The sequence below is a fragment of the Podarcis gaigeae genome, assembly GCF_964106915.1.
Source record: "Podarcis gaigeae genome assembly, chromosome: 15".
NCBI classification, from domain to species: Eukaryota; Metazoa; Chordata; class Lepidosauria; order Squamata; family Lacertidae; genus Podarcis; species Podarcis gaigeae.
This window is the reverse complement of record NC_139692.1, coordinates 32,309,117-32,323,294: the sequence shown is the minus strand read 5'-3', so window position 1 is coordinate 32,323,294 and position 14,178 is coordinate 32,309,117. Positions and strand designations below refer to the sequence as shown.

Below are 14,178 nucleotides of genomic sequence, written 5' to 3'. Positions count from 1 at the left end.
TTTGCAGAGGGTGGGTTTTCTTGGGGGGGGGATATGTTGTTCTTTTTGTTCTTGTATATTTGAAAACTTAATAAATATAATTGAAATATGATTTCCATGTGTTTTGAGTATGTGGTATGGATGTGACTTAAGACAGGAGAGATCGGTGTTTAAATGATACCCAATGAGTGGCTTTGGGGGGACATTCTGTATCAGTCTAACTTGCCACAGTGGGCTATTGTGAAGACAAAACAGAGCTTCATTGGAAGCAGAGGGAAGGTTATAATGAATTTAAAATAATTAGGTTACTGTGACAGGACCAGTATTTTGTACTATAATCAATTTAATATGATTTGATTTAATTTGGATAGTAACGACATGTTTAATATTTGCATCGACATGATAAACGCATGAACTGCACTGATGTTAAATATACGTTATACACACACACATTGTGTGTCTGTACATATATGAACACAAAACTGTATGAATAAGTACGTATATGTATATATACCTACGTATATGTATATATACGTATAAAGACAATATATATACGTATAAATACAATTTTTCGTACTAATAGCGAGGCACGCGTTGCTCTATGGGAAATGGAGGCTCCCTCTCAGAAGGCTTTCCCTCAGACTCAAAGCGTGCTTTAACACTCCCGGACAGAGAGCAAACTACAACTCCCATGGTGCCCTTCGCGTAGGCGGTGGGATAGTCTTTGTGAGGCGGTGGGGGTGTGAGCGAGGAGGGAAAGAGAACCGCGCGGCGGTTTGGCGCCTCTTTCTTTTCCTTTAGAAGGCAAAGGAAAAAAGGGCGGGCGGGAGGAGCGCGCGGCTCCAATAGGGGCTCTGGTGGGGAGAGGGGGAGGCGGGGTCTACGTGCTGCGGGAGGATCCCTTAGAGGAGGGGAGACGGGAGAGGAGAAATAGGGGCGCATGCGCACGCCGCCCGGGTGCAGCCGCCGCAGCTACTACAGTCCGCTGTTGTTGCCGTGCGAGGGAGCGAGAGCAGTAGCGGCGCGAGCGTGAGGGGGGAAAGAAGCGAAAGTCCGTCTCGCGCTCAGGGAACAGCGGCGGGAGCAGCAGCAGCAGCAAGCAGCTTAACCGCCTGCTTGCTTGCTTCGCGCGCGCCCAGCGTTCGGCCGGCCCTGATTGGCGCGCGCGCCTGCCTCTAGTTCCATTGCCACCCTTCCTTCTTTCCTCTCTCTCTCTCCCGTTCCTCCTCCCGTTTTGTTTTTGCGTTTCTCTCTCACCTTCAGCGCGCGGTCGGGATAAACGAGAGATAGGTTTGCTGCCATTATTATTATTATTACTACTGTTATTTTGATAAAAGTCCAAGCCAAGAATTAAAAAGAAGAAGAAAGATGGTGGACCGCGAGCAGCTGGTGCAGAAAGCCCGGCTGGCTGAGCAAGCCGAGAGATACGACGACATGGCGGCTGCCATGAAGAACGTGAGTCTCTCCTCCTCCCTCCTCCTCCCGGTTTCCTCCGCTGCTGCTGCCGCCGCGGCCGCCACCGCAGAAGGGCCTTCCCTCCTCCTTTTCCCCTTTCCCCTCCCTCCCGTCTGCCTCCTTTGTTGCGGGGGGGGGGGTGCCACCCTTTTTTATTGAGAGAAGGGGGGGGGGAATTGAGATTTTTTTCCCCTCTGGGGGGAAATTTCTGGGAGATATTCTTAAAAGGGGGGATTCCCAGCTCCCCACCCCAATTTTCCTTTTTTTTTTAGTGGAGGGGAGTAGGATGTGTCTACTGGTTAGTATTCTTCATTTAGTGGTTCAGATAATTCACCCCTCCTTAATGTGCATAAATATATTAAATCAAAATGTTAACATACAGTATTGATTATTATTGTAAATTAAAATAAATTACGTTAATCAATGTGTAGAATATATTGCTTCTGGTGGATATTATTGGAGATAAGTGAGAGAATTTGCAACCGTTCCCCAGATTTGTTCAGTGACTGAAGGAGGATAACGTGCCTTTTCTTTCTTTTGACATGAGGAGGGGGCATTTTGGGTAGGGTGAGATAATTTTGTCTTCCTCACACCATATATTCATTTACTGGATGGGGAGAGCGGTGGTGGCAATTGACAGGGTTTTTCATTATTAAGAGAAATGGACTCATATTAATTTATTGGGAGGGGGAGATCAACATATTGGCAAAAAAGAAAGATGTGGGGGGGGGAGAGAAATGGACATGTTCTCTGAGGAGAGTGTATGCTATGTATTATTTCTTGCACAGAAAATGTGTTTATTTTTGAGTAGGGGACCAATGCACTTATTTAATCCGCATGCTTCAAAAGCATAAATGCTTTGATTTGTGGTGGTGGTGGTAAGCAGGGGTCTCTTTTTCTCTGTCTTGAGGGTGGGAGAAATAGTTCATACAAAGGGCAAAGGGAAGAAATTAAAGGGAGGGGGAGAATGTTTCCACAGAAAATCCCCCCTCCCAATTTTAGAATGTATTTAGATTTTCTGTCTGCTCCATCCCCAATTAAATGATGGCTAGAGGAAATGCCATTGATGAATTCTCTTCATTTTGAAAGGGGGGCAGGTGCTGCAACTGGCTCTCTGTGGAGGCATTACTCTCTCTGTGTGTGTGACACACACACACACACACACACACACAGGTCCTTCTTGTCCATCCCTTTCCTTGCCCCATACAGAAAATGCTTTGGGGAGTGAGTAAGGAGGTTTCTTCTTCTCTTGTCACTCCCATTCTCCACCCCACCTTGCAAGCATTTCCCCTGGGAGGTAGAAATGGCCTTGCAGAGCCAAGCCCTGAACTCTTCTCCTGCTCCACCATGCCTAGAGCAAAAAGCGATTTGCTCTCTCTTCCCCATGTGCCCAAAGGATAATTCCCCTGCTTGGGGTCAGTGTCATCTTTAACCATCACCACTGGACCTCACACATTCACACACACACAGATATCCATACATGCTGCCTGCATTCATATTTTGGTAGGGAAATGCAGCTTCAAAAGGTGCCTTAAACAATAAAAGCAGCATTCCTGGAATAGATGCCCCTCCCTGAGTAAGTGTAATGGGAAGGGAACATGATGCTCTCCCCCCCCCCTCCTGGAGATGCCCCTCCCTAAAGTTGCAATTCCCCCCTTTTTACAGGGATGCTCTTTCCTGTCCTTTTCCATGTCAGTCTGTCCCTGAAAATGCTTGGCCACCCTATGCATCCTCTCTTACCATCTTACACTTTGCTTGGTCCCTGTTTCCCCAGATTTCTCATTTATCCCTTAGGGCACAGTGGCCTCCATTGAAATGTCCAGGTAGCATTTTGACCCCCTTGGGTGGCTCTTTTTTCCAAATGCTGCTCTGGGCTTAAGGTGCTCTCAAATCCCCTCTTCCCCTGGAGTACCTTCAGTGTTTCAGAGGCACCTTACACACCAAAAGGCATGTGCTTCTATTTCAGGTCTGATGCTTTGTAAGATTAGGCGCCATCCTCTTTGGAGGATGTCCTCTTTTCTGCCTTATCATTGGGCCTAGTTAAAAATGGTTTCTCTTCTGCTTTGAGGGAAAGAAGTGGGGTGGTGGCGATGACAGTGCAATTTATATATGGGTCCCCTCTTGTTTCACCCTGTTGGAGAAAAAAGTGAAGGGCAGAGTGTAACCTGTGCTGTGTCCTCTGCCCCCTCTTTATCTCTCCCTCCCTGGTGTTTGGGCGGTGCCTTTCCCATGAATTCATCTGCTGTGCCCTCCCTACCCCCCCCCCAACCAACCCCACCCACAATCACCTACCATACCCTCTTAATCTGCCTCATGACAGGGCAAGGAACTGTCTTCATTGCAAAGAGCTGGCCTTAAGATTACATTTTTGGGGGATGTAAATGATCTGCAAGGCTTCCACCCTATCTTAACACACTTTTGCAGGGTGGTATGGTATTACAGGGAGACAGCTTGAATCAGATATGTAGGTTAACCAGTAGGCAAATCTTTCCCTAGGGTTATTTCTCTCTCCCCTCACCCTGTCCACTATTATACATTATTCTCTCAGGTGAGAGAAAGGTGTGCAATTCGGAAAGACCGGTGACTCCAATCTCTAGCAATCTTAGTATTTATCTAGGTTAGCTTTTCAAAAAGGGGCTTAAGATAGGATGACGTGCTGTTAATTTTTATGTTTTAAAACGACAGCTGTAAATGGAACAGTTCTTAAATTGTGCAACTAGGGTATTTTTTTTAAAAAAAAATACAGGTGGCCTCTTTGAGTGTTCAATAAGTAAAAGGGGGGAAAAGAGAGAAATCTTTGATGTGATCTTGCAAACAAAGCGATCGTAGGAGGCAGTATCAAGTCATTCCAGAAGATTCTGCATTTGTCATATTGCAGAGAGGCTAGACTGGGTGGAGAGAGGGAGGGAGGGGTTGCTTTAAAGAGGAGAACGGTTCTTTATATTTGTCTTGTTAGTCAGGTCTGAGCCTTTAAGAGAAGCCAGCGTGGCCTCTGTCTCTGATGAATAGTGAATACTGATCCAGAATTGTCGCAGTCTTGCCTGGGATGCTGCTCTCTCTCCCTGATTGCACCATTTTGTCGTAACCGTTCGTTTGTCAAGCATGTGAAACTGCTGAAGCTTAGCTAGGAGCAGAAGAAGATGCAGCTAGCAGCATAATTAGGGTGGGGAATCAGCCTAGTGGCACGGTAGTGCTGTGTTAATATTTGAGCATCCCTCTCTGCAGGATGATTTGATGTCAGTCAGTGCTTGCAGAGTAATCTCACTGAATGCAAGGCGTAAAACTCTGTATTTTAAGATCTGTGCATTTCATTTTATGACTACCTGAAGACTGATACTTTCAGCAACCCCCTATTTCTGTTGCTTTATTGCTGTAATTGCCTTAAATGTACCTTAGCAAATAAATCTGTGTAAAGAAGTAGAAATGCTAATCTCTTCTAAAACAGTAGCCTGGGATGTTACAGCACTTCGAGTCCAGCTGTGTTAGTATCTGGGTTGGGGTTTTTTTGGGAAATCTTTGCTCAGTGCTTCCTCCTAGGGCCAACACAAAGATCTGGCCTGCTCTACTCAGAAAAGAAAATTTAAAGCCCATCTTAATGGACCGGGGCTGAGTTAACGCTTGATATTTTTCTCCATCTCCTTTTGCCACTGTGCAACACTATTTCCCTCTACCCCACTTCCAGCTGTGTGGGAGACTTATGACCTCGCACTCATTTCCGTAGCAACTCAATGATGTCACGCATAAGAGTAGAAGCTGCAGTGCACCCAGGTGGTAGCAGAGAGTGTACAAATGGCATTTGTCCAAGGTAATGCAGAAATGTAGTGATTGAATTTGGATTGACACCTCTCCTGTTGGAATGGACAGTGGATTTTAGGTCCTCATTCGCTTCTGCTTTCGCAACTAATGCACTTAATTGTCTTTATTGCCATCTATACCGTAGTTAACCATTCACTTTTTTTGCAGTAGGCATTCATTATTAGGTCTCTTCTAACATCTCCCCAAAATTGCTTCTCCACTGCTACAGTTAAATGCACCCACAGCCTAATAGTTAGTCTGAGCCTTTAGACCAGGCATAGGCAAACTCCGGCCCTCCAGATGTTTGGGACTGCAATTCCCACCATCTCTAGCTAAGAGGACAAGTGGTCAGGGATGATGGGAATTGTAGTCCCAAACACCTGGAGGGCTGGAGTTTGCCTATGCCTGCTTTAGACTATATCCTGATTGTAGTTTGTGGTTACTTTCTAAGACAACTTGTCAACATGGGCAACTATGGCTTATTGAAGACAGTGCACAAAATCATGCTGCTGGCATGTGTCCTCTTTTACCTGAATGTAAGAAGAGCCATGTTGGACCAGACCAAAGCCCATCTAATCCAATGCCGTGCTTCCTACAGTGGTCAACCAAATGCCTACAGGAAGGCCACAAGCGGGAGCTGAGCACAACAGCACTTTTTTCACTGCTGAATGCCCACCAGTGGGCATTCAGATGCATGCTGCCTCTGTTCCCTGAAGGTAGCATACAGTGATCAGGACTGGTAGCTCTCGATAGCTTTATCTCCCATGAATTTGCCGAAGCATTAATTTGCTGGGCAGTGTGTATGTACTGTCCGGATGGAAGAGCTCAGAAGCATGACCCCCTCTTCAAGACTTTGCTGCATCTGCTGGCTGCTCAAATATTAAGGCAGTTGGGTTAGTATGAAGGCAACTCGCTGCCACGAATTGTCCTCTGCTAAAATGGAAGGATCACAGCATACATTTTCCTGCCCAGACAGTGCCATTGGGAGAATTTCCTTAAGCTAGCAATTGGCACACTTGCTAGTCTAAAAGATACCAGGGCCTGCATTTAAGGTTAATACAGTTTAGTTTGTCCTTTAGCACACCTGGCAAGTGCTGGTTAAAAGTACCTCTTCAGCCTTGCCTTTGACGCTTGAGATGGGTTTATTTGGAACCCACCTTATTTCTGTGATTGCAAGTTGCTTTAAACTGTTTATAACATTCTGTGTTTTAATTGCTGCAACCCACCCTGGGGCCTTAGGTAGAGGGGGGTGGGGAATAAATCGTTGTCGTCGTTAAAGGTTGGGGGCCTGCCATTGCTCACAAAATTCTCCGTGCGTAGGATTCTGATTTGCTTTGAGTATAAAAGGTGATAGCTGTTTTACAACTGGAATGAAAGGGTGGTTTGTGCAAGAGCCTTTAAACTGAGACGGTTGCCCCCCCCCCCCACCACAAGAAAAATCCCCCAAGTTTTAGAATCTAAAATTTAGAGGCGTGATATGTTGAAAGCATGTTTGATGTGGATGCATCAGCAGTTCTGCTTCAGGATCGACTCCCATGGCCTGCCATACAGCTGCCTATCGCAGGATGCCTAGATCAACATCCATTAGTTGTAATGGAGATAAAGCCTCGCCCCACCCTGACTCCTTGCAGTCCCTCTAGAGCTGGAAGTCTTCCCAGCTCCTAGTTAAAAAGAACTGCACCATGCCTAGGTGTGACATCTAGCTTTGATGTGCTCTAGCTGGATAATTTATGGAATTTATTCAGATTTCATTCAAAAGTGCAGGGTAACTTAAAGACCAGGGGCCTTTATTTTTTTAGTATCTCTGCCTCTGAAATAAGGAAATGCAGTCACTGCTAGCTTTGCAGAGTTGTTTTTTTGTACGCATTAAATGTCAGTGTCCTTTAAAGCTGTGTTCCACAAAGTGGTGGTCCACAGACTGGTGCTGGTCTTCAAGGCATTGGGCTGCTGGTCCAGGGCAGCTCCACCACAACCCAGATTGGGTGGCATGTTTCAGGAACCAAATATGGTACCAGTCCCTGGGGTATGGGTGGGTGTTGCTGGTCCACCACATTGGATAGTTTGAAAAGCATTGCTTTATACCACAATGAGATAAAATCTTAACAGGTTTCATTGACCTCAATACTAGTACCACATCTTGATTCAGCCTCCTACGTTCAAAGCTGTTATTTCAGTGTATTAGTTGCTTGCTTCACCAAGTGTATAAAGATTTATAAAGATTTAAAACCTTAAAAGCCTATCTTAAAATCAGGGAGGAGAAGAAAACCATTGCAGTGCAGTAAAAGCCATACAAAAATTATTACTATTATATATTGAATTTTTATATCGCCCTATATACCTTAGGACAAATCCCTAGAACAAACCCAGTAAAACAGCACCTGAAATATTGCCGTAAATCTTAGCCAATATTAGTGGCTAGTCATATCACCTAAAGGTGCTGCCCTATTTCCGGCGTTTGGGAGAAAGTGCTAACAAGCGATACTCATCCTTTGGGATGAGAAGTACGAGGAAACCATTTTCGAATGTTTCTCTGTGGCCAAGTGTCCAAAATGTAATAATAGCATTAGGGCAAAGTGTGATGTTACAAGTGACCTTTAATGCACCCATACGCCAAGAGCGCTGCAGCTCTACAAAGATAGATCAGAAAGCTGCCCTTTGCGGCTACCAGTCCGTTAGGTCAGGAAGCAAAACGCCGCGGGGAGTGGCCAGCCTTGGCCGCCAGCCAGTGTTTCATTCTTGCCAGAATGGGATCGTCCATGAAGATGAAAGTTCTCTGAGATGGAAAACCTTCAGAACTTTCTTTCTGTGTTGAGAAGTCAGTTGAGGCCCTGGGGAGTAGGAGCACATTATAGGATCACTTCCCTCTTAAGAGTAACCAGTAAGTAGATTGTATGGATGAAGCAGTGATTGTGAACAAGAAGCAGGCCTCTTTCTTTGTCTTCTACCCTGCCCAAAGATGCCATTATTATTATTATTATTATTATTATTATTATTATTATTATTATTATTCCAAGTTGGGATTCAGGACAGTTTGCAACATTTAAAAACATGATAAAATGCAAAGTAATAACAAAGTAGCTAAAAGCAGTAATTAGAATACATCAGAGACAAGCCAGTGGTCAGCCCTGTCTGCTTCTCTGAGCAGGAAGGTTTTAGTCTGCCAGTGGAAGGATAGCAAAGAGGGAGCCAGTCTGACTTCTCTTGGGAGGGAATTTGACAATACCAAGAGCAGCCACAGAAAAGGCTCTTTCCTGTGTCACCCCTAACCATGCCTCTGGTGTTGGTGGGACCGAGAAAAGGTGCTCACCTGAGGATCTCAGCACCTGGGCAGGTTTATATAGGGAGGCCTTTTAGGTCATCTGTTGCTGGGTAATTTGAGGGAAAGGTTTTTGTGTAGATGAAGAGGGGGGAAAATAGTTGCAAAGTCGGCTTGACTTTATGTGGTTTCTAAAAATGGCAGTGGGTTAATTATTTAATGCAGGAAGATGGCAGGTTTGGGTTTTTGAGGAATGAAGGCAACCAACAGCAACAGTGACTGGCCTGGTCTAGTGATCCATTTTATCCACTTGGTAGCATTGTTCCTTTTTAACATTTCATGCTTTAGCTGTGCTGAAATGCTCCGTTGTCCTGCAGGCATCTTTAATGTTTTCATAGTTTGCGTGACATTCTGTAGGCTGCACTGTCGTGTCTAACCTACTGATGGCACTCTGTTGAAGTGAATGCTGAACAAAGATGGTATTTAGCTTCCCTCCAGCTATGTAGCCCTGGTTCTGCAGATCACAAAGCTTTCTGGCCTTTGGTGTCTTCAGTAATTGGTCATACCTCTAGACCACGATGGCCCAAAATCTCAATACCAAGTAGGCCGCAAGAGTCCTTCAACATGGAACCTGTGGGCCTCGTCTTGTGAAGGGAGGAGTAAGGCCAAAATTGGATGCCCCAGGCACCAGGCATTTGGAAGGCAGGGTCCTAGAGTCCTCCCACTTTCTCCCCAAAGCTGGGGAAGTGCTAACTAGACTTTGGGAAGGAGGTGGGAAGACTCTAGGACCCTGTTAAGAGCCCTCCTGCCTTCTTCCCAAATCCCAGTGCCAAATGTTTCTGAGGGCCGCCCAAAAAGGCATCAAGGGTCACATGTAGCCCCTGGACAGCATGTTGGACCACCCTGCTTTAGACAGCAGACTCACTTGTGTGCCCCTTTCAACCAGGTATATTGAGAAGAACCCTTGGCCCTCCAGAGCTACAGTTTGCATCATCCCTGGACATTGACCATGCTTGCTGGACTGGGGGGAGTTTCAGTTCAGCAACATCTGTAGCACCAAAGTCCCCCCCCCCCGCTTTAACCCCTAGCTGTGTGTGTACCTTTAAAGCATAGCTAAGCTTAACAGTGGTTTAAAGTGACGTGTCTACTGGGCCCTTATGTTGGGTGGGCCAGAAGAACTGCAGCAGACTGTGCTGAAAGGCTCCTATTTAGGTAGAATGCAATATCCTAAATTGATTCCTCAGTATGATACAGCATTTGCCTTTTTACCTGCTATATTCTCACCCTGTCTCCACATGGTTCTATTGGGTGGCTTTGGATTGCTCATTCTTTGTTCCCGTTCTACACTCTGAACCTCTCAGTGATCCAGAGGAGGAAGAGACATTCCTAGTATGTTAACATTAGCAAGAGCATGAGATGCTTCTGCAAACTAATGAACAAGCTTGAGAGAGCTGATTGTCTACTTCAAATTTCAGTGTGACATTTTCCCTCCCCCCCTGCAATGGACTATCACAGCTACCCCCCCCCCTAGAAATGGGTTTCAGAACTGCCTAAGTTTTATTGGGCATGTGTATAGCAATCTTTTGCCTGGAAGTGCGGGAAAGGAGGTACCAAAATACACAAGCCTTGAGAATTGTTGAGATTTCCTAACGTTAGAATATCTGAGTGGCACAGAAATCTGCTCAGTCCCATATTGTTAACATCTAGTGTGCCAGCTCAATTAAACGTCTTGTGAATATGAAATCTTGGATGTATTTTACTGAATAATTCACTTAAAAAAATGTTCAGGGCATTCTAAATTGTAGGCCCATTTAAGTGTGTGCTGGATGCATACATAAATGGCATCTGTGGAATAAAATGGAAGCTTCTGTTTGAAGTGGCTTCAGTGTTAGAAATCAGCCAGGTGCGTTTTGCAACAGGTGTCGTTCCACTTGCGACCACGTGGAGATCTCTGGATGCCAGATTGGCAACTGACATCTCCATCTGGTTGGCTTCTCTAACTTTCTTATGCAGGTAAGAAGAGGAGCTCATTTATTGCATTTATAACCCAACTTTTTCTCTAAGGAGTACATGGTTCACTCCCCTCCTCTGTTAATCCCGACAATGACCCTTTGAGGTAGGTTAGGAGGCTGTGAGTGACTCCAAGGTCACCCAGTGAGCTTCCATCCTGACTGAGTGGGGATTCGAACCCTGATCTCCCAGGTCCTAGTCTGACACTCTCGCCACTACAGCACACTGGCTTCCTAGAGTCCTTCTGCTACTAGCAGCTCTATAAATCAAGTAGCTAAATAAATAAATATGGGGCAAGCAAGGTGTCAGAGAAGGATCTGAAATCTTTCCCTTGAATTGGTTTTATTCTGGATTGTTGTATTTGATATTTTAATGTGCTGTAAACCACATTGAGGTCTTGTCTTTAAAATACAGAGTGTTAATGAACTGAATAGCAATAGCAACAACAAATTTCACTGGGGGGAAATGGCGCCTAGGCATTCTGCTGTGGCGACCGTAACCTAGGTTTAAGGTCCCATTTGGCAGTTAGCTTATATATCTTGAGTTTCCAACACTGAGTGCAATCGGTAGGTTTTAGAACTGACTTCTGTGTTCTGGTTGCGATGTTGCTCACCCCTTAAAAGTGGAGCCACGATCCACTTGGGATAAAGTCTTAATTTCGCAAACAGCTGATTGAGGCAGCTGTGCTGGTGCTGTTGGGCGGGGCTCCCTCAGGGCTGGCAGGAGGACAAAGGGATGTAGGGGGGCTGTGTTGCTGTGTTGCTTGAACACCTGAAGCCTGGCTGATCACTGAGGCACCTCTTGGCTTTAGCTAATGACCCAGGTCACAAATGTGCAGAGCCAGGCTATTAAGTGGAAATGTGTAGGCTTAAAATTATTATAGGCCATTGAACCTGGAGACTTTTACAGGCAGATTCCCTTCCCTTCTCCATAGTAACAGCACAGCTTAATTTAAAGCTTGAACAGAATATACTGCTGCATCTCTCTCTCTCTCCCCCCCCCCCCCCATGTCAAAAAATAATTGTCCCTCTCCTTCACCCCATCTGGCTCCCTCCCCTTTGGTTTCAGATAGTACATGGGTAGAAGAGTCTAAAAAGCCCGGGACACAAATTTTCACAACCTTCTAATGGCTATGGTGCCCCATATACCAGAAGTAATGTTAACTCTGGAAGCATATACTTGATTCTGACCAAACTAAACCTCCTAAGCTGGCACTAGCCAGTGTGGTGTGTTGATCAGAGTGTTGGATTAGGGGCTAGAAGACCAGGGTTCAAATGCTTTACTTGGCCTTGAAGCTCGCTGGGTGACCTTGGGCCAGGCACTGCCTCTCGGCCTAACCTACCTCTCAGGGTTGTTGTGCGGATAAACTGGGGATGGGGACAACTGTGTACACCGTCTTGAGCTACTTGGTGGAATATAAATACATCTTTTTTCTTGCACCAGAGTCACAATGAGAGCTGAGTTACACTTCTTGGGAGTATTCAGCCGCAAGTAAAAATAAAAAGGAAGAATAAAGCTGTCCTTCAGCAATGACCACCAGCCTTGTCAAGACAGCAAAAGTTTCTAGCCTGTAAAGGTTTTACTTCCCTGCAGTGGTGGGGATCTCCTATAGCAGCCTGGTGCATTTCTATGCTGGAGGAGGTTTATCTTTTTGATAGTGCCCACCCCTTTATATATTGCACACAGAAGCGGTCAGTCCGGCCTCCCATCAGGTCACTTTCCTGAGTGCAATTCCGGGTTTGGCTACCTGGCAAGTGCATAGATACAAGGTTTTCTTAGGCAGCAAGCAGATACTGCCTGATGGGTAATGCGAAAATGTCAGCAAAAAAAGCCAGATTTAGTCAAGCTTTTAACTATGCCAGTGTTTCCCAACCTTGTGCCTCCAGATGTTTTTGGCCTACAACTCCCATCATCCCTAGCTAGCAAGACCAGTGGTCAGGGATGATGGGAGTTGTAGGCCAAAAACATCTGGAGGCACAAGGTTGGGAAACACTGAACTATGCAATACTGTTGCTATGGAGAATGACTTGCTGGGCTGTTGTAGTCTTAAGTAAACACTTCCTCCTTCATTCGCATGACAGAACCAGTTGCTTGAATGAGCGCTGTGTCATAAACTGGTTGTGTGAGCTCCAGCTTGTGCATGTGATAAAAGATGGTCTAGGCCAGGCATGGCCAAACTTTGCCCTCCAGCTGTTTTGGGACTACAACTCCCATCATCTTTAGCTAACAGGACCAGTGATCAGGGATGATGGGAATTGTAGTCCCCAAACAGCTGGAGGGCCAAGTTTGGTCTAGGCAGCTGACCCCCCCCCCCGGGGGGGGGCAGGCTGGTGATGGGAAGCAAATAACTTAAGAAGTATTGTTTTAAAGAAAAAGTGACAGGGGTTTTAGTGCAGAACAGTGTATTCTTCTCAGGCTGAAAGTTCCACACCAGTCTTGTTAACCATGTGATGCTGACCAATCGTGAGACACCTTTGTACTGTTGGTGATCATTCGATGTTTCCAATGAGCAGATAGCCCTTGTAGGAATGGTGGAATTGGGGCATTCATTTGTACATAGGGGGGGTTCCTCCTCAAGAATGTCCCAAATAGACAAATGGTAATAAAAACAAGCCAATGCAAAATTGTGCTGTGACAGCTATTTAAATTATTATATGCCGTACCTTTAATTTGGTGTTTGCCCCCTGAGCCAAATGAATTTTATGAAACTTTTTTTAAAATAGAAATGGAAAACTTTCTGTGGAAAATAGAGCAGTAAAAAGAAATGTAGTCATAAAAAAAACACTTCTCCCTACCTCTGTGTGAATAGGAAAGTAAGAGGCAGGGTCTTGAAGGCAGCTGGCCAGTGAAAGCAGGTGAGCGTAAGAAAATATTGGGAAGAGGGGAGATGACTGGGGTGGAAGAGAAGGTATGGGGTGGGAAATGGCAGGAGAGGAGAAGGTCACATAGTTGGGAGCTGCAGTACAGCAGAACTGAGGAGGCTGGGCCTCCCTATAATGGATAACTAACCATACATTGTCTGCAGGTTTCTGTAAATGTATAGTAACATTGCAGAATAGCAGAGTCAGCTGACAAGATCCAGCTCCTTATGAAGACCTTTGATGACACAAGGGAACTTCTTGGTCCGTTTTGTGGAATCATGAACAGTGATGAACCTTGGGAGGAAATTCAGGAATCTCCCTTGGGAGGAAATTCAGAATTGCTCCTGAGAAGACCCTTAATCATAATTGGTTTCTGACACCCAGAGGGCTCATATGGCAGGAGTATGTATGTATGGTCTGCTGTCACCCTGGTTATTTCATATCAAGTTGAGATGTTCCTTCAGACAAGCTGGCTGTGTCTTAGGCTAGCTTCTGAACACTTTCAAGGGCAAGAAAATGTAAAGTGTGCTACAGTGGTCCAATCCTTGGTAGTTGGCCAGAGGAATGACACTAGAAATACAGGTAGAGCATGCTTCTCACTTTCCAGAGGTCCAGGCTAAAAGGGTTTCTCTGAAGTGTAGCTACGTTTTGTATTTCTTGGAATTTATTGTCTGTTTGGCTTTCATTGTTGTCCCCTCTCTTTGTTGACTGCTTAGCATGTTTTGGTATTAAGCAGTGTATATAAATATATAAAATAAATAATAATAAATAAGCCACACTAAATTCCCAGCTAGCAAACAACATAAAGCCACTACAGCTTTA

The 14,178-nt window shown here is 45.3% G+C and overlaps 1 protein-coding gene across 1 annotated transcript in view; it reads left to right on the top strand.

The window, feature by feature from the left end:
* Positions 1-705: 705 nt before the first annotated feature.
* The window catches only part of YWHAG (tyrosine 3-monooxygenase/tryptophan 5-monooxygenase activation protein gamma), a 28,713-nt gene continuing 15,240 nt past the window's right edge, over positions 706-14,178 (top strand). The window contains exon 1 of the mRNA XM_083714861.1: positions 706-1,434. Coding sequence (XP_083570987.1) covers positions 1,348-1,434 — 87 coding nt within the window. The 5' untranslated portion in view covers positions 706-1,347. The remainder of the gene's footprint in view (positions 1,435-14,178) is intronic.